A 24,930-nucleotide genomic window follows, 5' to 3' on the forward strand; every position below is an offset into this window, starting at 1 on the left:
CCATGTCAATCTAGCAGTTTGGCCATTTTTTCATGGTGCCGTATTCCTTTGAAAATTAGAAAGGGGGAAAAAAACCTATCCTCTGCTTTTTTGAGTCTGCCAAGGAATGAAATACTTTGATCCTTCAACTTACATTAGAGTACTTCTCTCAGGTAACAAGGTAATGACAAAACACATTTAATTTCTTCTCCCTCCTTATAAACACTGAATTTTTTTAAGGAAAAATATCTGAAGACATACTGTGAGCTTTTTTATTAAAAAGAAGTACACCTGCTCCAAAGTAAAAACAACCAAAAAGTTGGTAATGCACAAAATTATAAGTCATTTAAAATATGTACCTGAAGTTACTTGTAACTAAAACGTTGAATTACCTAGATATAAAGTCCTTACCTGCCTTACTGTGAACTTGGGCCCTGAGTCTATGTGTTACTTGATTGGGAGCCAGTAAGGCAAATCCTCTGCCATCACCCTCTGCAGGCTTTTTTCCTCATGTCTGGGCTACCATATTGGCCTTATTTCCCATTGCTTCTTCCACATAGACGTTATTTCACTTTTCAATTTTTGTATTTTTTATTTAGGTTTCAGATTCAGCTTCATCTGTTATCCCACACCTCTTAATTAAAATTTTCATCCTTTTTTTTTTCTTTTTTTTTTTTATTTTTTTTTTTATAAACATATAATATATTTTTATCCCCAGGGGTACAGGTCTGTGAATCGCCAGGTTTACACGCTTCACAGCACTCACCATAGCACATACCCTCCCCAATGTCCATAATCCCACCCCCCTTCATCCATATTTTTGAAGACCATTTTTAGAATTACTTCCTCTAGGACATCTCTGATCATCTAAACTCTAGAAATGATTTCACATATTTCTAAAATCTGTAACTTTTACTATCATTGTCTTTCAGTAGTGTTTGGCATTTTTTATAGACATTTTTATTCTGGCCTCCTGATGAAAGTATACAGCACCATCTATTAAGAATTCCTGCCATAAGGGTGCCCAGGTGCCTCAGTCGGTTAAGCATCTGCCTTCAGCCCGGGTCATAATCTATAGTCCTGGGATCAAGTGCTGTGTTGGGCTCCTTGCTCACTGGGGAGTATGCTTCTCCCTCTCCCTCTGCCTGCTGCTACCCCTGCTTGTGCTCTCTCTCCATCAAATAAATAAATAGAATCTTAAAAAAAAAAAAAAAAAAGAATTCATGCCAAAAGTCAAACCTGAATCTCAACACACCTCTGGATCTAAGTAACAGTTTATAGAAAACATAGAAGTTAGAGCAGCATGTAAAATGACACCAAGAAGATGCAGTTAGCAAAATATTCTAGACTTTAAGAAACTTTATAGGTCAAATGACCAGGCATCTTTAAAAATTAAGTTGGAAGGTGAGAGGGGAGGGTATCTGGGTGGCTCAGTTGGTTAAGCATCTGACTTGATCTCAGCTCAGGTCTTGATCTCAGGGTTGTGAATTCAGGCCCCATGTTGGGCTGTACACTGGACATAGAACCTTTTTTTTTTTTTTAAGGTAAAAAAATAAAGATTTAAGACACAGAACAAAAGAAAAATTTAAAACTTGTAAATCAAAGTACACTATGAAGAGAGTAAAAAGGCAACCCACAGGAAAGGAGAAAATATTTGCAAATCATATATAGGGGGTTAAAATCCAGTATATATAAAGAACTTCTATAACTCAACAAGGAAAAACAAACCAATTTTAAAATGGGCAAAGACTCAAATAGACATTTCTCCAAAGAAGATAGTTGACTAATTTCCATGTGAAAAGATGCCTGACATCATTAACCATTAGGGAAATGCAGATCAAAACCGTAGTGAGATACTTCTTAATACCATTATTATCGAGAAAAAAACAAGTGTTGGCAAGGATTTGAAGAAATTATAACTTCTGTGCACTGTTGGTGGGAATGTAAAATGGTGCCACCACTTTTGAAAAAAGTGCAGAGGTTCCTCAGATTAAGCATAGAATGATTGAGCAATTCCACCCTGGGTAAATACCCAAAAGAATTAAAAGCAGAGACTCAAACAGGTACTTGTACACCAATGTCTGTAGCAGCATTAATCACAATAGCCAATAGCTGGGTAGAAACAACCCAGATGTCCATCAGCAGATGGATGGATAAACAAAATGTAGTATATACATATAGTAGAATATTTTTCAACCTTACAAAGGAATGGAATTTTGACACATGCTACAATGTGGATGAACCTTGAAGACACTATGCTAAGTGAAATAAGCCAGACACAAAAGCACAAATACTGTATGATTCCATTTATATGAGGTCCCTAGAGTAGGCAGTTTCATAGTGACAGAAAACAGGTTACAGGGGTTGGAGGCAGTAAAGAATGGAGTTAGTGTTTCATGGTTGTGGGGTTTCAATTTTTGATGATTAAAAAGTTCTGATAATGGTTGCAAAACACTGAATACTTAATGCCACTACTCTGCACATTTAAAAATGGCTAAAATGGTAAAGTTTTTGTTATGTGTATTTTGCCACAATAAAAAAAAAAAAAAAGTGACTTGAGAACCTCTGACCAAGTGCAATGCAAGGAACTTTTTTGAATCCTGATTTGAGCACACTTGAAAAAAAATTTTTCTGAAACAGACATTTGTAAAAGTAATGTGAGTTTGATGATATTGAGGAATTATTGATAATTTTTTAGGTGTGCCAAATATATTTTGGGGAGGGAACAGTCTTTTTAGAGATACAGCTTGAATTTTCTACTATGAAATAATATATTGAGATTTGTTTCAAAATAATCTGATGGGGGTGGGGGAGTGGTTCCTGGATGACTCAGTCTGTCAGATGTCTTAACTTCAGCTCAGGTCATGATCACGAGGTCCTGAAATAGAGCCCTGAGTTGGGCTTATGCTCAGCATGGAGTCTGCTTCTCCTCCCTCTGCCCGTCTGCTCCATTGTGCATGTTCACAGTATCTCTCTCTCTCTCTCAAATAAGTAAAATCTTTTAAAAAAAAATCCAGTGGGAAGTGGGGTGAAGGGAGTGAAAAGAGATACAGATAAAACAAGATCTGCCATGAGTTAATTACTGAAGTTGATCTGTGTAATATAGTTATTATATTCTCTCTACTTTTGTTTATCATTGAAGTTTTCCATGATGAAGATTTTTTAATTGTGTGTTTTGCTATTATATCAAACTTTTGATCCAGGGAGGAAATTATTTTTAGCTTATCAGGAAGCCATGATTTATAAGATATTGTTTCTGTGTTTATATTATATATTATATATTATATATTTATATTCTAGTCTTTTCATTGCAAGTACATAAAACCAGGCACTATCAATTTGAGCAAGAAAGGGGCAGATGTAGAGCTAGCTAGTGGCCAGACACAGAGCTAGCTTCAAGTTCAACTTAATTCAGGACTCAGACATCACCAGTATCCATCTTTCAGGCCTGCCAATTAAAGATTGGCTGAATTTTCAGGCCCTAAACACTGGCTGGCTGACAGTTCCAGGCACTCTCTCCATTGCCTCACATTCCTAAGTGAAACATTCTCAAATCATCAAAGCCCAGCGGGGATGGGGGAGGACAAAAAAAATAAATAAATAAAGTCAATGATTCAGCATTCTCATCAGAAATTCCACTCAGAGTGACCCAGCTTAGGTCAAGGCCTTCCCTGAACTAGTCCCTGCAGCCAGACTAATGGAACCTGCTCATTAGCTTGGGTCAGCCTTTTGCCTATCTCTCCACCAGTTCAGTTAGAGTACAATGATTGGCTTAGACCTGTCAGCATCTACCATCAAAGGTAAGGATGATTGTCCTACCAAAACTACATGTTTGAGAATGGGGAAGCAATTGTTTCCCGAAGGAAAATCAAGTTACTGCTGCAAAGATCTAATCTCATTTTAAATAATATAGTTTGACCTTTTGTATATTGAGATCTCTGTTACTCTACTGAATTTTTAAATTTGCTTTACTTGAGGTATTATTAATAGTGTAATTTGGGGAGAAATTGTGTGAAGTGCCATGCAAATAAAAACCTGTAGCGGATACCTGTTATTTGCTAGCCAACAGCCATTCCCCTTTTTTACTAGTAATGGTAACCTGATGAAAAAACATAGTATCTTTTTTAAGTACTAGTACTATACTTAACTCTCTATTATAGAAGTTTTCCACTGAACCAAAGTGAGATAAAGTAAAAAAAAAAAAAAATTTTTTTTCTTTCTTTCTCCCCTCCACCTTTTTTTGAGGTGGGGAGGGTAGAGGGGGAGAGAGAGAGAATCATAAGCGGGCTCCACGCCCAGTGCTAGATGCAGGAATCAGTGTCACGACCCTGAGATCATGAGCTGAGCAGAAATCAAGAGTCAGATGCTTAAGCAACTGAGGCACCCAGGTGCCCCAAAAAGTATGTGTTTTTAATTAGGTGAATTTTCCATATAGTATCTATATATGATTACTTCTAAACCTTCTAAAACTTACCTTCTGAGGGGAAAAAGAAAAAAAAAAAAAAACTTCTGATGTTTTTATTTTATCTCTTTCAGGACTAATTTCGTATACTGAGTATCTTTTCTTGCTTACAATTCTCACTAGTAAGTACCCCACAGTTTTTCTCAGTGATCATGTGGATTCTCTCTTCTTACCAAACAAGGTTTTGGAAGTATGGTATTTATGTCTTTATCATTGAAACATAATTGCTACCTTAGTTTCTATATCAACAAAATGATACTGTTGAATTAGTTTATCCCTCCAGCTTCCTTTGTACTGTGGCTCCCGATAACTCTGTCTCCTTAAAAGACTTTTGAACAGAAGAGAATCAGACTTAGCCTTCACATGTTTAAATAAAAACCCTTATCAGACATTCTTCAAAATTCCTGATCAGTACTCTTTCGATTGGTCATGAAAATCAAGGAAAGAATGAGAAACTTTCACAGGTTGGAGCAGAGTAAAGAGACCTAACAACTAAATGCAGCATGGTTTCTTGTATTTGATCGTAAAGTAAAAAAATTAGCATTAGTGGAAAAACTTGAAATCCAAATAAAGTCTATAGTTCAGTTTAAAATGCTATTACTAGTGTCCATTTCTTAGTTTTGACAATGATGCTGTAGATATAGATGTTAACATTAGAAGAAGCTGGCTGAAGGATATATGAGAACTCACTATACTATCTTAACAACATATCTAAACATATCTAAAATTATTTCAAAATAAAAATTTTTTTAAAAACCCTACTCTGAGAAAGGGAAATAAAGAGTAATAATCAGTATGAAAGTAGCCAAGTTACTAAAAGAATGTAGGAAAGCCCCTGATAGAGTTAAACAAGTTCTCAAGTTAGTTTTGCTTTGAAAAGTAGAGCACTTAATAGTAGAATAGCACAGCCATGAAAATACATCAGCCTTTGAAAATTGTTATAATAAGAAATCATTTTTTGTCTGTTTAGGCACTTGTATAATAATTTCTGGAAGTTTTTTTCAAATTTGAAGACCTATAGATCAGTAAGCAATTTACATTTCACCAACATTGAAATAACTATTTACTTTTCACTTAATTGCAGAACCCCATACTGGGTTTCATGTTGCTTTTAAAATGCTGGATGCAGATGGTAATGAGATGGTTGAGAAAAAGGAATTTTTTAAGGTAAGTACATTCTACTTAGTTTGTCATAAAACAGTTGGATGCTTGTGTAATCTTACATTTCCATAAAAATCAAAATTATATCCATTGCTTACATATGAAATGTCAAGAAATCATTTATACATTCAAAAGTGTTTAATTTTCCATAATACAACTGAGGAAACTGTTAAGGAACAGAGCATAAGATTCCTATGGGAGAAATGGCTTATGCATCTACATTTTTTAGGGTTTTATTTTATGATATCAGCAAATAATAGGGTCTCATAGATATGTTCAGAATTATTCTTATATTCCCTACCCCCAAAAAAGGAATAAGAAAAATTAACACTTAAGCCTTCATAAAGAATTGGGGGGTGGGGGCCCTGGGTGGCTCAGTCATTAGGTGTCTGCCTTTAGCTCAGGTCATGATTCCAGGGTCCTGGGATCAAGCCCCACATCCTTGCTCAGCGGGAGGCCTGCTTCTCCCTTTCCCACGCCCCCTGCTTGTGTTTCCTCTCTCACTGTGTGTCTGTCAAATAAATAAAATCTTTAAAAGAAAAAGAAAAGAATGGGGAAAAAATGAAAAAGCTACAAATAGGTATAAATGGGTGCAGATTTTCCAGGAATTTGCTAAGGCTATTATTTGAAAAGCTGAAAATATGTTTAAATGAAAATGTGTTTCCAAGATAAGTGTAAGGCATACAACTATTAAATTTCACTCCATTCCAGGAATGTTGATGGTAATATTTTTTAAAAAGTACCTCTAGGGGGCTCCTGGGTGGCTTAGTCATTAAGTGTCTGTCTTCAGCTCAGGTCATTGGGATCGAGCCCCACATCGGGCTCCCTGCTTGGCAGGAATCCTGCTTCTCCCTTTCGCACTCCCCCTGCTTGTGTTCTCTGTCTGTCAAATAACTAAGTAAAATCTTTTTTAAAAAGCCTCTGCATATAAACCGTTAGGTATTTTCCAGAGTTAAGTGTTTTTAATGTTTTGTGGAGAAAAAAATAGAACATGTAGATAAATATATAATACAGCGTTTGGTACATACTAATTTCTTAGAACTACCATTGATAATTACTGAGTACCTATATAAATGACTACTTTACAACTTTCTTTTTAATGACTTTTTTTTTTTTTAAGTGTTTGAGACATGAAGCAAATGGAACTCTCTTACAGTGCTTGTGGGAGTGTGAAATGGCATACACATTTTGGAAAACAAAATTGGCATCTTCTTGATGTATACTCAGCATATGACATGGCAATTCCAGTCCTATGTATTTAGTCAAAGAAAAGAAAACCCATGTTCACCCAAAGACCTGTATGTGACTATTCTTAACAATTTTATTCATAATAGCCCCAAATTGGAAACAACCTAAGTGTTCATCAAGTGACTAGATAAAGAAATTGTATCCATACAGTAGAGTACTACTCAGCAAAAAAAAGGAACAAATTACCAGTAAGTACAACAACATGGATAAATGAAGTGAAGGAAGAACTGTACATACAGTGTGATTCCTTTGATATGAAACTCTAGAAAAGAAACATATCTATGCTAACAGAAAGCAGATCATTGGTTCCCTGGGGCTGAGAGGGGGTAAGGAATTGACTACAGATGGACTGCAGCTTCCATGAGGTAATCTCTTGAAGTGCTAGGAATATTACAGACCTTGATTAGGATGGTAGAGACATGGGTGTATATATTTGTTACAATTCAAACTGTGTCTTTAAATAAGTGCATTTTATTGTATACAAGTCATACCTCAGTAAACACCTTTGATAAGGAGTCATTCTACAGGCTTTGCAAATTCAGTTACTGAGATATGTGGTTTTATATACAAGAAACTGTCTCAAAAACTACAAACAAAGGACACAGCGAAAGGTTCTAACTAGAGAATAAATTTATAAAACAGTGGGATCCAATAAAAAGTAGGCTTACTTAACATTATAGAAATTATCTGGAAGAGGGTATAAAGAATGTATAAATCTAAGCATTTGGGGGAAACTAGGGTAAATGACATGAACATCTATGTGAGTGGACAATAAAGTAGCAGATGCAGTTCTCAGTGTTTTAGCTTAAGGTGTAGTAGAACCTGTCTTGCCCGGTGTGGCCACTATCAGTAGTTCAGTTAATTTAAAGAATCTGTTAAAGGGGGAATAATTTTTAAAAATAAAGATACCTAAATAACAGACATTTTAATTAACTTAAATGCACATTCATTTTAGAACCAAGGCCTCTTTTTTGAAGATTTTATTTATTTATTTATTTATTTATTTATTTATTTGAGAGAAAGAGTGCATGCACACGTGCACAGAGGGAGAGCAAGAAGGAGAAGCAACTCCCCAATGAGCAGAGAGCCCAACGCAGGGTTCAGTCCCAGGACCCCAAGATTATGACCTGTGCCAAAGGCACATGCTTAACCAGCTGAGCCAACCAGGCATCCCAGAACCAAGGCCTTTTCTTTGAAGTGGAGCCACTGATTGAAATCACCTGTTTTTCTTGCCTGTGTATGCCTATAATTTATCATCTGCAGTTTCCAGTTTGTTTAAAGTGCAGGAAAAAATGTAAAGACAGGTATGAAGCAGTCTAAATGTAGGATCCTTCAAGATCTTTGTGATTTTTCCTACTCTTTACAGTCTTAGCCTAATTAGAAGCAACTTTTTTCTTTGGCAGTTCGCCTTAATAACGAAAACTCTAAAGTATTCCTCCTCCCTATTTTATCTCACACATACGTGCATGCACCCACACCCCTTCTGTGTTTAACCAAGGCTCATAAACTCAGAGAATCAAGCTGACTACCAAAATAGGAACAGGTGCAGGATATCCCATCATGGTTTTTTTGACATTGCAGTTTCTAATGGGATCTGGCAGCTGCAGGTGATACTGGCTCACGTACTTCAGAGTGTTGGGTTGGCAAATCTAAGAGACTAAATTTTATGCTTTGATATGTGGAGTTTATATTACCATTTAGAAAAAAGATTTACACAGTCTCTGTGCTTAATGCTTCCATTTCAGGCTTTTCTGATTTTTCACCAAATTTACTTGTCTTTGAAGCTACATTCTCACCTAAGCGAAAAAGGAAGACCAATGTCCCAGTGTCCCCGTGTAGTTAACTTCTCCTCCAGCAGAGCGCATGGGTGGCTCAGTCAGTTAAGTGTCTGCCTTTGCTCAGGTCTTGATACCAGGGCCCTGCTTCTCCATCTCCCTCTGCCACTCCCCCAACTTGTGTGCTCGCACAAATAAATAAATAAGATCTTTTAAAAAGCAAACTTCTCCAGCTTTCTGGTGTTTCCAGAAAACTCTGTTACTTCACAGTAATATTTAATAAAATTAAGTAATTATAGTAACAAGTGCAATGAGCATAATTGGTTTGGAAACAGAAAAGACTTAAACTAAACAAACATTGAGCTCAGCTGCTGAGCGCAGGAGTGTGCAAGCATACTTGAAATTTGCCAAGAGCTTTCTGTGAATATCTGTCATGGAGTTCTACAGGGGGAGCAGAGAGCATCAATTAATCTGCTGAATTGGTTATGTGGAAGCCAGTTAAGATTTTTTTTTTTTTAACCTTTTGTTTAAGGAAAAAGAACCCAGTATACAATCATAGGGAATTGAATTCTGGAATATTAGAAGGGAATGAGTTCAGCATAACCATAGACTAGCCTCAATATTTCAAATCAGTGTGTAGGTATAAAATTCTAGAAAGTATCCTAAAATACATAAAAAAATATACCCTCACATCAAAACAGATAAATTTGGATTTTTGTGTGGTTAGGGGCACTTCATGAAACACACTGAAGTGAAATAATAGGAGGTGAGGTTTTAAAAATAGGACTCATGGTGGGGTGCCTGGGTGGCAGTCAGTTAATTGTCCAACTCTTGGTTTCAGCTCAGGTCGCAATCTCAGTGTCACGGGATTGATCCCTGCATTGGGCTGTGTGCTCGCTCACTCGCTCTCTCAAATAAGTAAATGAATCTAAAAAAAAAAAAAAATGGGACTCATGGAAAGGCAAATACTATATGGTCTGTCTTTGTGTGAACTCTAACAAAAAACCAAGCTCATAGAAAAAGAGATCAGAGGGGCTCCTGGGTGGCTCAGTGGGTTAAAGCCTCTGCCTTTGGCTCAGTCATGTTCCCAGGGTCCTGGGATCGAGCCCGACATCGGGCTCTCTGCTCAGCGGAGAGTCTGCTTCCTCCTCTCTCTCTCTCTGTCTGCCTCTCTGCCTACTTGTGATCTCTGTCTGTCAAATAAATAAATAAAATCTTTAAAAAAAACCGAGATCAGATTTGTGGTTATCAGAGGCAGGGTTGGGGGGAATGGGAATGGGAGGAAGGTGGTCAAAAGGTACGAACTTCCAGTGAGAAGATAAATAAGTACTAGGAGTGTAATGTGCAGCATGACAACCATAGTTAACACTGTTGTGTGATGCATAGCAAAGTCATTAAAAGAGTAGCTCCTGGGATTCTCATAACAAGGAGGAAACATTTTTCCTTTTTTTGCTTTTCCTTTTTATTGCATGTGTATGAGATGATAGATATTATCTAAACTTACTGCATAATCATTTCTTTTTTTTTTTTTTTTAAAGATTTTATTTATTTATTTGACAGAGATCACAAGTAGACAGAGAGGCAGGCAGAGAGAGAGAGAGAGAGAGAGAGAGAGAAGCAGGCTCCCTGCCGAGCAGAGAGCCCGATGCGGGACTCGATCCCAGGACCCTGAGATCATGACCTGAGCCGAAGGCAGTGGCTTAACCCACTGAGCCACCCAGGCACCCCTGCATAATCATTTCTTAATAAGTCAAACCATCATGCTTGTACATCTTATGTCAGGTATATCCCAATGCAGCTGGATAAAGCTAGGACTTACGGACTATTAACATACTAGAAAGATTAATGATCAAAGTCTATAAAGTCATAAAATAACAGATTTTCCAACACAAACTAAAGAAGACATCTTGCTGAAACCTGTCATGACAGAAGTTAGAATTTATAGGAGTAACATTAATATGTACTTAGTTGGCAGTATCAGACAATGAAATGTTTCATATAAATGATTTTTTAAATAGAGGCTTACCTTTTTAACATGATTAAATTTTTAACATTTGTAACTTTTTTGATACGCCCTTCAAGAAAATATATATTTCCATCTTTTCAAAATAGTTAATAATGTGCATAATTTATCCTCTTTTTTTGACAGCTCAGGATTATCATTATGAAGGTCAGTTTCATAGTGATGGGCTAGTTAGATTTTTAGAGTCTATTAAGGGCATGAGTTACTTAGCCTTACACTGAATGGCCTTAGACTTTCATGCTTTTAATTTGTATTTCTGATTTTTGTCCTCATTGTTAGGATAATAATAGTTCATTATCACTGGTATCAGTGGGAATGAACAGTTGATCTTTCTGTCAGTTCCAGTCATCTAGTTTTTCTTCTAGTCTCCAGTGCACTGGGAAAACAGGCAACAAAGTTTGCTAGAATTATGTATAAAGTACAGAATCTATACTTGCGCTATCCAGTAATGTAGCCAGTAGCTACATGTGGTTACCGAGCCCCTGAAATATGGTTTGTGTCTAAGAAAGTTGAGTTTCTAAATTTTAATTAATATAAAATTTAAATTTAAAACCTGACATTTACTTCAGATATTGGAAGATTTTCACATATGTTTGAAGCAAGCTGGGTATATGGATTTACTTTTTTTTTAGATTTTTTAATTTATTTATTTGACAGACAGAGATCACAAGTAGGCAGAGAGGCAGGCAGAGAGAGAGGAAGGGAAGCAGGCTCCCTGCTGAGTAGAGAGCCCGATGCGGGGCTCAATCCCAGGACCCTGAGACCATGACCCGAGCTGAAGGCAGAGGCTTAACCCACTGAGCCACCCAGGCGCCCCTGGATCTACTTTTTCAGTTGTAAATTTTACGAAATCTTAACACAGATCAGGTATTTACAGTGAAAATGCTGTGAATGTAAAATGCACACTGGATTTTGAAGAAAAAATTATGTAAAATATCTCAATTTTTATATTGAATATATGATGAAGTAATAATGTTGGGATATTAATTCATGTTCATCTGTTTCTTTTTACTTTTTTAAATGCAGCTACTAGAAAACCTAAAATTACTTCTGTAGCTCCATTATATTTCTGCGGGACAGCACTGCTTTCGAATATATAAGACTATAAATTCTGAGAAATCTTCATAAATATTTTATTATATGCCCCTCATGACGACTGTTTTAAGTGCTGAAAAAGATCTTTCTCATGGGTTTGCAACTTAAGAAAGCTGGAGGGTTCCAGAGGATTGAAGTTGCTTGAAGTATACCTTTAGATACTTGAAGTTTCATTTACTGTTTAGAAAAACAGGTAGTAATCTTATAGGATTCACTTTGTCAAAGTGGTAGAAGTTAAAAGTAACAGAAAGCTATAGAGAAAACTATACTATGTGACTGCTTAAAGAATATTTGGAAGGTTTCATAAATTCAAACATGTTATATGTAAGAGATATGGGTTTGAAAAAATATAAATTATTCATTACCGGAACGCCTGGGTGGCTCAGTAGGTTAAGCCTCTGCCTTCGGCTCGGGTCATGGTCTCAGGGTCCTGGGATCAAGCCCCGCATCGGGCTCTCTGCTCAGCAGGGAGCCTTCTCCCTCTCTCTCTTCCTGCCTCTCTGCCTACTTGTGATCTCTCTCTGTCAAATAAATAATAAAATCTTTTTTAAAAAGAATTGTTTCATTACAACATCATTGTGAATAAATGTTAGCAAATCTGCTTGTTACAAAGGAACAGTATGGATAAAGTTTACAGTTCTAGAAAAATGTAAGGTAATGATCTAGGTAATGAAAGAAGCCTGGAATTCTGCTGAGAAGTTAAAGGTACTTGTGAATAGACCAAAAAAAAAAAAAAAAAAAAAAAGGATTTCTAGATATTATGGCTCTTACTCAGGAACTCAGGTTAAAAAATACTCAAAAAGCAAGCAGGAAAGGAAGTATAAGATAGTCATCATAGAGGCGCCTGGGTGGCTCAGTGGGTTAAGCCTCTGCCTTCAGCTCAGGTCATGATCTCAGGGTTCTGGGATCAAGTCCCACATCGGGCTCTCTGCTCGGCAGGGAGCCTGCTTCCTCCTCTCTCTCTCTCTGCCTGCCTCTCTGCCTACTTGTGATCTCTCTCTGTCAAATAAATAAAATCTTTAAAAAAAAAAAGAAAAGATAGTCATCATAAATTTATCTTTAAATTCTATTTCATTCAGACTAAGGAAAGCAAAAATAAACATATTGCTCTATTTAGCATCAACAGTGATTAAATAACCATTATTAATTATCTCTTGGGGAAACAAACTTTATAAAATATAGACCACTATAAAAACACTGTTGCTGTTCTTGGTTGGAATGTGAACAGAGACCTAAGAGACAGAATCCCCTAATGTGAACTGAACACTGCTGTCAGGAGAAAACATCAGGCAGTTAAGGAGATTGTAGCACTTCAGTGCTCCAAAATTCATCTCTGACCACAGTATGAAAGCTGAATTAATAGAAAAGAGATTGGAGGCAGGAAGTTTGTTAAGCTTTAGTGTAGTCCAATTTACAACTGAGTGAAAAGTTGGAAATATAATTGGGACATGCTGTGGAATAGGCTCTGTAGAACCTAGTTTCTGGCTGGATTGGAGAGATTAGGAAAAAGGAGAAATCAGAGATTACTCCTTTTTCCAGCTAGCCTAACTAGGAATAATGATAGTACTAACTGATCTAAGAGAAAATAAGATGACTTCTTATTGAGGATTGGTTATGTTCAAGGTATATGTTACATTATTACATCTTTACAGCAGCCTACAAGGTTGAGTAGTAATATCCCCATTTTAAAGATGAGAAAATTGACACTTAACCAAATCCATTCAGTTCCAAAGCCTTGCTCTTTCCTCAATGTTAGCTTGCCTCATTTGAAGGAGAATGCAAAGGACAACTGGGTTGAAAAATACCTTTACTCTGAGCTTGGAAATCTGACCTTTATAAGCTGTTGGGACACCCTGTAGAGATAGAGAAGTGTAGCAAGCAACTGTCTGGAGATAAGAATATAACCAGAATTAGGAAGCATCCTGATAGAGGTGATAATTAAGTCATGAGAGTATGTGACCTAAAGGGTAGACTGTAGAGTGAAGAAGGATAAGATCTTGGAAAACAGTTGCATTTAAGAGGTCAAAATGAGACTGAGAAGCCAAAGAATGAAACTGAGAAGCAGCAGAGTACCAGAGTACCAGAAGCAGCAGAGTACCAGTACCAGAAAGTATGAAGAAAGCCCAGAGAGTGCAGAATAATGGAATCTAGGGAAGAAAAGAGCAACAATGAGGAAGTGTTTAATATCAAACTCTTTAGGATAGCGGCAGAGTAGAGAACTCCTTAAATTTTGTAGGTCTTTGGGAACCATTACAGAAGCACTTTGAAAAGAGTAGTAGAGACCAGTTCCACAGAGCAAAAGGCTAAAGAGGAGTAGATAGAAAATGCAAAATCAATGCCAGTAGAAAAAAATTCTTCTGCAATGCTTGATGTTTAAGGAAGGAAATTGATATTAGTTTAAGGTAGAAAACCTGTCTGTCTGCACAAGTAGAACTTGAAATACGAGTGTGATAAGTCACAAGGTACCATTGCATCCTACCTAACTGTATCTACCTCAGGTTTAAGAAGAGGTTGTATTTAAGATTGTTATTCAAGTTGAGGCTAATAATTATGAAAAGGATATTCTACATGAAGGTAAAATTCTGTTACACAAATTAAACACGTTAGAGTGTACACAGACCATAATTCCCTCAGACCTGGATGAACTTTGTGCTTCTGTTTCTAGCAGTCACTAGGCATAGGGAACCAAATCTTAGAAGTACTTTATCCACTATATACCTCCCTAGGTTTGTAAAGTTGGAGGTAATTTTATGAAGTGGACATAATAGAACCTCTGGCAATATCACTGTCATATTTACCAAACCAAAGTTCTGATTCACTATTCTAATATTTGATGATAATCAAGTCTGAATGACAAAGCCTTTAAAAGAGACACTGAACTTGAAAAAAGGCGATAGAAGGCATGTTGTTTTTCTTTTTGTCTTCTTCAGGTCTCTTCTAACACTGAAACATAGTTTCCTATTGCAAGAGACTAGGCTTATCTCTTTTACTGTATGTACAGTCTGTATTCCTGAAATTGTTGAGCATACCTGCTTTAAAAGTTTTCAGATACTTTTTCTCTAACTTAACATGCTGAATTTATGGAACACTTTCGGAATACTACAATTTTTTCCTTAAATGTTTGGAAAATTTTTAGATGATCAACTCATTAATTAAGAAAACAATTAAAAGAGCATGTTAGGATATGCTGCTGATTTTTTTTTAAGTGTAAGATTATAAAGGTCAACATCTTAAGCCAATACAGGGTTCTTTATGCTGATCATAGAAATAGAACAGTAAACTGGATAATTCATAGAGCTATTAAATTGATATAATCAATTTAAATTAACAACATAGAGACGATGGGGGTGTAGAAAGACCCTAAACTCACACCAAATCTGTAGCTGCATATGGGTCAAAGCCCTCTGAAAAAGATCTCAAAACTAGTTGAACAGGTCCTCTACACCAAAGGATAAAAAGGTCACCTTGGAACAGGAGAGTTAGAGACATGTTCTTAGAAAAAAAACCTTACCCCAGCATGGTAACCCACTTAACATCAGTGGAGAGCCCATCCAGACAGGCCAGTGAGTAAATGTCAGCCTTAAAAAAAATTAGACCAGATAGGCTTAATGGGTATATATACAGGTATTCCACTCAAAAGAAGCAGAATACACATTCTTCTTAAGTGTGCATGGAATATTCTCCAGGATATTCTCAAATTTAAGAAGATTGAAATAATATCAAACAGCTTTTCAGGCCACTATGGTATGAAATACCACATACCCATACCCACATAACCATACCTACTACTCAGCAGTTCTTCTGAGTATCCCAAGAAAATAAAAACACTATTTCAAAAAGATATGATATGTGTACCCTTCTGTTTGTCTTAGCAGCATAGCTATAGCCAAGATATGGAAGCAAATAAAATATTCATCAGCGGATGAATGAAGAAGTGGTATGTATATGTGATGCAGTGTTACTCAGCCTTGATAAGGCAGTCTTGCCATTTGTGTCAACATGGATGGACCTTTAGGATATGCTTATGCTTAATGAAATAAGTCAGTCAGAGAAAGACAAATACCGTATGATTTTACTTATACGTGGAATCTAAAAAACAAAACACGATCAAACAAAACAAATCACCTGGATGTAGAGAACAGATCGGTGGTTGCCAAAGGAGAGTGGTTGGGAAAGATGAGTAAAATGGGAGAAGGAGATTAAGAGGTACAAATTTTCAGACATGAAATAAGTAAGTCATGGGGATATAATATATAGCATGGTGACTATAGTCAGTAACATTGTATTTGCATATTATGTAACCTTATGGTGATGGGAAAACTAGATTTATTGTGGTGATATTTCATTATATATAAAAATACCAGATTATTATGTTGTATACCAGTAATTAATATGCCATATGTCAATTATACCTCAATTCATTTTTTTTTTCATCATGATAAGTGTACTTTTTAATCCCCATCACCTGTTCCCCCAAGCTCCCACCCATCTCCCCTCTGGTAACCATCAGTGTATTCTCTGTGTGTTAAGAAACTGTTTCTTGGTTTGTCTCTTTTTTTTTCCCTTTGCTCATTTGTTTTGTTTTCTTTCTTAAATTCCACATATGAGTAAGATCATATGTGACCTCAATTTTAAAAACTACAGCATAGAGTAAAAGCACATTTACATTAATTAATTGAATAACTGTTTGATTTCTGTGGTCATTATTTAGGAAACCTAAGTATGTAACATCTTGTATTTGAAATTTTACTGAACAAATCTAGCAGTTCTTCTCAGATTAGAAGAACATATTTAAAGGGCATGGATTTTTTTGTTTTGTTTTGTAGATTATCTGAATGTTTCTCTGGTAAATTTTATTTATTGCTGTTCCTACCGTTAAGTGCTAATGCCTGAGAGTAGGTAATGAAAATTAATTCCCAAAACATAGATATAACAAATTGATTTGAACAGCAAATGCAAAAGTAATGATGAAATATGTTAATATAAAGTCTTTTAGAAATGTCCTAAAATATAAATTGCCTCTGTTTATTTTCATGTTGTGCAGTACATTCATGTTTTATTAATATCGAGATCTCGAAACTGTTGAAGTAATTGTTTCTCTATCGCAAGAACAAGTAATATAGCAACTATCTATATAAGCTGTTTTCTGTCAAATAATAATAAACAATACAGCAGTGATCAAAGCCAGCAAAAGTTAATACATTTAATCTTTACCTTGATAGATGGCACATCTGCTTCTTTGGGCTAAGTGCCAGGGTTTTAGTGCACTTTCTTTAAACAATACCTTAATGACATGTCTGTTTACTAGTGTGAATTTCTCCATAGGTGGTCCTTTTATTTCACATCAGTTTCATACTGGCAGGAAGGATTGTGCTCTTAATATAGTTGTGGTATAATTTTATCATGCCAAATATATGTGCTAGTGTTATTATTAAATAAGTAAATAATAAAAGCCTTCAGTAGAATTTATTCTTCTTGATTTGGGGACAGTGTTCTTGTTTCAGAATTTAAGCTAACATTATTCTGAAAGCAAAAATAAGTTAAGTCAATCATACATACATTTCTTCATTTTCAGCCTGTGATTGAAAATATGGATCAATATAAATTTAAATAGTCAACTTGGCAGTACTTTTTCAATCACAGAATTTGTATTTAGTGAATGTGTCCTCCTCCTCCTTTTACCATTTATGTATTATGACCACTTTACTTTCTGTTTCTCTCAAAGCACCCCTTTTTCTTCCACAGACTTTGCTCTTCCCTCTGCCTGGAATGTCCTTTCCCCATTCCTTTGGTAGCTTTTATCATTCACATCTCAGCCTAAATGACATATTCTCACTATGAACTACACAGAATAAACCTATGTAACATTAACCCATACCTAGCAATCTTAGAATCCTGTTACCCTAACTTTTATTTTATCTTGGTCTAGTTATACACTTGACATTATTTGAAATTCTCTTATTTGTTCAGTGTTTGTTATCTCTAGCCCATTAAAATGTTAAATTTCATGACAGTAAGGATATTATCGGTCCTTAACTGCTGTATTCCCAACACTTAGAACAGCACTTTCATTACATGATAGGCACTTACTATCTTGCTATCATGAATCAGTATCATGTACAGCCATTTTAAAACCAGAGAGTCTTTTTGGCATAAGAGAATGCAGTTGACCCTTGAACAACATGGGTTTGATCTGCACAGGTCCACTTAGACGCAGATTTTTTTTTTAATAGTACAGTACTGTAAATGTATTTTCTCTTTCCTTATGATTTTCTTAATAAATTTTCCTTTCTCTAGCTTACTTTAGGAATACAGTATATAATACACTCAATATACAAAATATGTTATCAATAATGCTTTCAGTCAGCAACAGGCTATTAGTGATTAAGTTTTAGAGGACTCAGAAGTTATGCATGGTTTTTCAACTGCACAGGTTCGAAATCCAACCCCTCTGTTTTTCAAGGGTCAGCTGTGCTAGTATAAAATGCATATGCTCTTTCAAATGAAGGTTTTACTATAGAACTAAATGTATAGCACTATAATCTTCAGAGTACATTAAGACCTGCTATAATCTTCTCCCTGAGTACAGACCAAAATGTTTTAGGTAAAACTCTAAGATGACAAGGGTTTGTGTTTTGTTTTGTTTTTTTTCATTCTTATTTTAAAATAGAGCATAGTTGACACAATGTTACATTAGTTTTAGGTGTACAGCATAGTGCTTCAACAGCTCTGTGTTATGCTATGCTCCCTATAAGTATAAATACCATCTGTCACCATGCAGTGCTATTATGGTACCATTAACTGTATTCCCTATGCTTTTATTTTTGTGACTTATTCATTCCATAACTGGAAGCCTGTATCTCTCACTTGACTTCACCCATTTTGCCCACCTCCCCCTCCACCAACCTCGTCTCTGAAAACCATCAGTTTGTTCTGTGTATAGGTCTGATTCTGCTTTTTGTTTGTTTATTCGTTTTTTGGGTTCCACATATAAGAAAAATCGTATGGTATTTGTCTTTCTCTGACTTATTTCACTTAGCCATATCTCTAGGTCCATCCGTGTTGTCACAAATGGCAAAATCTCACCCTTTTTTTGGCTATGGACACTTAGGTTGCTTCTGTGTCTTAGCTATTGTAAATAATGCTGCAGTAAACATTGAGGTCCATATGTCTTTTCATATTTGTGTTTTTGTTTTCTTTGAGTGAATACCCAGTGATGGAATTATTGGATTATGTGTTATTTCTATCTTTAATTTTTTGAGGTACCTCCGTACCATTTTACACAGTGGCTGTACCAATTTATATTTCTACCAACAGTGCACAAGGGTTCCTTTTTCCCTACATTCTTGCCAACACTTGGTATTTCTTAACATGGCAAGCTTTATCTCACACCATACTCACTTGGATAGTACTTTAGGACAGAGCCTTGTTCGTCTAAATCCCACACCATATTAGAATAAGCCAATGTTGTAAAAAGTCTCCTAAAAAATTCTCATTTCAGTGAACTAATCTTAATTGCTTTGGTTTATTTGTAATTATTTCATGACTATGAAGATTGTAACAACTATATTAAATGTCATAATAAAAGAAATATGTTTTTTAAAATTTTGTACAAAAACTTACCATCACTATGCATAACATCTATTTGTATTTTTAAACTGTTATCTGTATGATAAATTATAAATAACTTTCAGTACTGAATCCAATCTGAGTACTTTAAAGAGGGTCCAAATTACCAGTGTTAGAAATAAAAAGGAAATATCACCACAGATTCTGCAAATATCAGGAGGATTAAAATGGAATATTGTGAACAACTTATTCATATGTAACTGTAAATTTGATAACTCAAAAAAAAAAAAAAAAACTTACCAAAACTAACAAAAGAGAGAAATCTGAATAGCCCTTTATCAAAGAAATTGTTAATTTGTTATCAGAAACTTTCCCACAAAGAAATGTCCAGGCCCAGGGCACCTGGATGGTTCAGTGGGTTAAGCCTCTGCCTTTGGCTCAGGTCATGATCTCAGGGTCCTAGGATTGAGCCCCCCTATCGGGCTCTCTGCTCAGTAGGGAGACTGCTCTCTCTCTCTCTCTCTCTGCCTGCCTCTCTGCCTACTTGTGATCTCTCTCTCTGTGTGTGTGTCTAATAAATAAATAAAATCTTTAAAAAAAACAAAAAAAAAAGAAAGAAAGAAAGAAAAGAAAAGAAATATCCAGGCCCAGATGGTTTTACTGGTGAAATTTATCAAGCATTTAGGAAAGAAGAAATGCCAAATTTTCACAAACTCTTTCAGAAAATACAAGAAAAAGGAACAGATCCCTCTCATAAGAACAGCATATCCCTGATAACTAAAACTTGGCAAAGGTATAACAAGAAAAATAAATTATAGACCAGCTTTCATCATGAACAAAGACACAGAATACCTAATCCGATAGAACAAAACATATTATATACTATATAAAATAATGCATCAAAATCAAGTGAGATTTATGCAGACAATACAAAATTTATTTAAAGACTGAAAATCAATCAGTGCAGTCCAGTGTATTAACAAAATAAAGGAGAGATCAACATGATCCTATCACTACATGCTTACAAAATACTTAAGAAAATAAGCACTTTATAATAAAACTGAGCAAAGTAGATATTGAAGACAACTTTTTCAATCTGATGAAGGGCATTTATAAAAAATTTAAAGGTGGCACCATGCTACAGATCAAATATAGAATTCTGTCCCTTTATGATCAGAAACAAGGCAAACTGTGTTTTCTTCTCTCTTCTGTTCAACATTTTACTGAAGATTCTAATGATAGCAATACAAGTGGGGGGGATAAAAAGATTGGAAAGGAAGAAGTAAATCCAACTTTATTCACAGATATCAAAAAGAAAAGGAAAGCTGCTAGAACCAAAAGCAAATTTAGGAAGTTCTCAATACAGAATGTCAGTATGGAGAAATCAGTTGTATTTCTACATACTAGCAGCAAATAGTTGGAAAATGAAATTAAAATCGGTTCTCCTTTGGATGGTATCAGATAAAGTAGAAATAAATTTAACAAAAACATTCACCAAAAGCTTCAGACATTGCCAGTAGAAATTCAAGGAAACCTAAATAAATGGAGGAATATGCCATGTTAATGGTAAGAAGATTCAGTAGTGTTAAAATGTCAGTTTTTCCCAAATTGGTCTAAAGATTTAACTTCCCAAGCAAAATCCCAGCAGGCATTTTTTTGTAGAAATTAACAAGCTGATTTTAAAGTATATATGTAAAAAAAAAAAAAAAAAAAGGACCTAGAACACTCAAATCAGTCTTGAGAAACAGGAGCAAATCTGGATAACTCACACTGCCTGACTTTAAGACTTACTACAAAGCTACAATAATGGTGACACTGTGATATTGATCTAAGGATGGGTAAGTAGATCAGTGGAAGATAATAAAGAATCCATACATCGTTGCTTAATTCTCCATAAAGTCACCAGCTCAGTTCATGGGAAAAGAAAAGTCTTTTCAATAATTGACACTAGAACAATTGGATATGTATATTTAAAAAAAAAAATTAGTTATAACCCCAGCCTCAGACCATATATAGACATACCTTGGAGATACCACAAATTTAGTTCCAGACCACCACAATAAAGCAAGTCAAATGAATTTTTTTGTTTCCTAGTGCATTTAATCTGTTAAGTGCAATATCATTATGTCTGAAAAGACAAATGCACATACTTTAATTAAAAAAATACTTTATTGCTAAAAAGTGCTAACCATCAGCTGAGCTTTTAGTGAGTGGTAATCTTTTTTGCTACTGAAGGGTCTTGTATCCATATTTATGGCTGCTGATTGAACAGGGTTGTGGTTACTGGAAGTTGGGCAATTTCTTAAGACAGTGGAGTTTGCCTCATTGATTGACCCTGTCACAAATGATTTCTCTCTAGCATATGATGCTGTTACTTCTTTGAAAATTGGAGTCAATCTTCTCAAACCCTGCTGACTATTTTATCAGCTAAGTTTATATAATATTCTAAATCTTTTGTTGTCATTTCAACAATCTTCTCCAGGAGTGGATTCCATTTCAAGAAACCACTTTCTGTGCTCTTTCATAAGAATTCTTAATCCATTAAAGTTTTATCATGAGATGGCAGCAGTTCAAATATAAAAATAATGAAAAAGCTTGAAATATTACGAGAATTACCAAAATGTGACACAGAGACACAAAGTGAACAAGAGTTGTTGGGAAAATAGCTCCAAGAGCCTTGCTCAATACAGGGTTGACACAAATCTTCAATTTTAAAAAAATGCAATATCTACAGGGGCGCCTGGGTGGCTCAGTGGGTTAAAGCCTCTGCCTTCGGCTCAGGTCATGATCCCATGGCCCTGGGATCGAGCCCCGCATCAGGCTCTCTGCTCAACAGGAAGCCTGCTTCCCCCTCTCTCTCTGCCTGCCTCTCTGCCTACTTGTGATCTCTGCCTGTCAGATAAATAAATAAATAAATCTTTAAAAAAAATTAAAAAGGCAATATCTACAAAGTGCAATAAAGCAAGTTGTGTCTGTATAAAAATGTATTTGAGATAGATTATAGATCTAAACATAAAACTAAACCCATTAAGCTTCTGGGAAAAAACGAGAGAATATACTCAGGATCTAGGATATTCAGAGTTTCTTAGGGCACTAAACAATAACCAAAAAAGAAAAAAATTAAGTTAGTCTTCATCCAAATCAAAAACTTTTATTTATTCAGAGACCCATTAAGAAAATGAATAGGCAGACTACAGGATGGGAGGAAATATTTTCAAGCAGATATCTGACAAAGAACTTGTATCCAGAATAGATAAAGAACTCAACAACTTAATAATTTAAAGTTAAGAAGAATTTAATTCTTCCCTTCCAAGGAATTCATCTGAGTGAAATATTAAAATATGTCCACTAAAAAACAAAAAAATTGTGCAAGAAAGCTTATGGCAGAAATTTGCTATACAACATAGTGCATATAGTTAAGAGTACGGTGTTGTACACTTAAAAACTTAAGAAGGTACATCACATGCTAAGTGTTCTTATACCAAAGGAAAAAAGAAACACAAATCTTTTGGTAGTAATAGATATGTTTATAACTTGATGTATCTCAGATGTATGCATATGTCCAAATTCCAGATGTATGCATGTGTCCAAGTTTTTTGTATATTAAGTATACCTTAGTAAAGCTAGAAAAAGAAAATTTATGGTAGCTTGATTCACACTAATCACTAATTCACACTAATCAAAAACCAGAGACAGTGCAAACATCTGTCAACAAGTGAATGGATAAATAGTGATATATTTATACAGTGAGATACAGCTCAACAATAAATAAGAACACACACTACTTATGTACAAACATGAATGAATCTCAAAACCATTATGCAGAGTAGAAGGTGACAGCACAAAAGAATACATACCATTTGATGCAATTTATTTGAATTTCTAAACTAAGTGAACTCATTAAGATGGGAGAAAAAACTCAAACTCTGATATTTTCTTTGTGGGAATGCAGAGAGGAAGGACTGACTGGGAAGTAACACAAAGAACTTTCTGAGAAATCAGAAATGTTCTATTCCAGGATAGGAGGATGGGTTACTCAGGTATATCCATTTGTCAAAATTGTGTGGCTATGATTTGTACATTTAGTGTATATGAGGGGTGCCTGAGTGGCTCAGTTGTTAAGCATCTGCTTTCCGCTCAGGCCATGGTCCCTGTGTCTGGGATTTGGGCCTGCGTCAGGCTCCCTGCTGAGCCAGGAGCCTGCTTCTACCTCTCCCACCTCCCTGCATGTGTTCCCTCTTTGTCCCTCTCTCTCTGTCAAATAAATAAATAAAATGGTTTTTTTTTTTTTTGAAAAGTGCTGTAAATGATAACAATTGAAAAGGAACCTGGGAATAGGTAGAAGGATAAATAAACCAAGAATGGCAGAGTACTGATAAGTTGAAGCTAAAGAATGTTTGGTTTATTACAAAATTCTCTTTACTTCGCTATGTTTAAAATTTTCCATTGTAAAAATTTTTAAAGGAGACACAGTAAGCAAAGGGAGAAAGGTATTGAGTTCAGCATTATATATTTGACTATCAACTTAAAAAATAAGGATAAAACAAATGTAAAACTTTTCAACACTTTTTCCCTAAAATAATTGTGGGGGAGATGTGGAAAAGTTTGAGGGACTACGAGAACTAGAGATAAACCATTTGCCTAAAACAAACATGATAGAGGCAGCAAAACTTGAGATAATTAATTTGGAATTTAGTTGGAGCAATTTTCAAACTATTAATAAAGAGGTAGCCTAGAAAAAAATGAGTGAAGGTTTGTCTCCTAATTCATTTGAATCCATAGTTTCAGATTTTGTCTACATTTAATTTAAAAAAAAATTTTTTTTTAATTTGCTTTCCATATGAGGATTGGTACAAATGACTCTGAAAGGTAGGTTTTTAAATGTATTCAGTCTCAGGGTACTGTTGACAATTTTATATATGGCAGAACTGTAGGTTTTTACATTATTTTGATGCTTGGGGCACCTGGATGGCTCAGCTCAGAGTCTGCTTGGGATTCTCTGACTCTCTCTATGCCCCTCCCCCTGCTCCTGCTCTCTCGAGCTCTCTCACTCTCTCAAATAAATAAATAAAATATTTTTTAAAAATTATTTTGATGCTTTACAAATGCATAAGGGGAAGAAGACCATTTTTATATGGTATAAGTAGCTTCTGAAGAGCTATATACTTGAGGGGCACGTGGGTGGTTCAGTTGGTTAAGTGACCAACTCTTGATTTCCTCTGAGGTCAGGATCTCACATGATCTCAAGATTATGAGATCGAGCCCAAAGTCAGGCTCCACTCTGGGTGTAGAGCCTGCTTAAAGAGTGTTTGTCTGTCTGTCTCTCTCTCTAAAAAAAAAAAAAAAAAAAAAAAAAAGATTCTCCCTCTTCCTCTCCCTCCCCCTTTAAAAAAAAAAGGCTATATACTTGGAAATGTGGCCGTAAACTAACAGTGATACAAAAAATTAATTATGAATCAAAGTTCCCTTGAAGAATGACGGTAATCTTGAAGTTTTTATAGAGTAATGTCTTTGGAATATGTATTACGTAAACCAGCTTTCTTAAGAGGAAGAAAATGATTCAAATTTTAAGAATGTAAGTACTCCTTTAATTCTTACATGATTTAAGAAAAAAAAAG

The 24,930-nt window shown here is 35.4% G+C and overlaps 1 protein-coding gene across 5 annotated transcripts in view; it reads left to right on the forward strand.

The window, feature by feature from the left end:
• The window catches only part of LOC111159887 (mitochondrial calcium uptake 2), a 155,933-nt gene that overhangs the window by 96,305 nt on the left and 34,698 nt on the right, over positions 1–24,930 (forward strand). For 4 of the 5 annotated variants that reach the window (XM_022522550.1, XM_022522547.1, XM_022522549.1 and 1 more), the window contains 2 exons: positions 4,516–4,563; positions 5,526–5,608. In XM_022522550.1, coding sequence (XP_022378258.1) covers positions 4,516–4,563; positions 5,526–5,608 — 131 coding nt within the window. The remainder of the gene's footprint in view (positions 1–4,515; positions 4,564–5,525; positions 5,609–24,930) is intronic. The other variant, XM_022522548.1, reaches the window with a different exon arrangement.

This window comes from Enhydra lutris, unplaced genomic scaffold (assembly GCF_002288905.1).
Source record: "Enhydra lutris kenyoni isolate GAN:26980312 unplaced genomic scaffold, ASM228890v2 scaffoldscaffold71, whole genome shotgun sequence".
In the NCBI taxonomy this organism is placed as follows: Eukaryota; Metazoa; Chordata; class Mammalia; order Carnivora; family Mustelidae; genus Enhydra; species Enhydra lutris.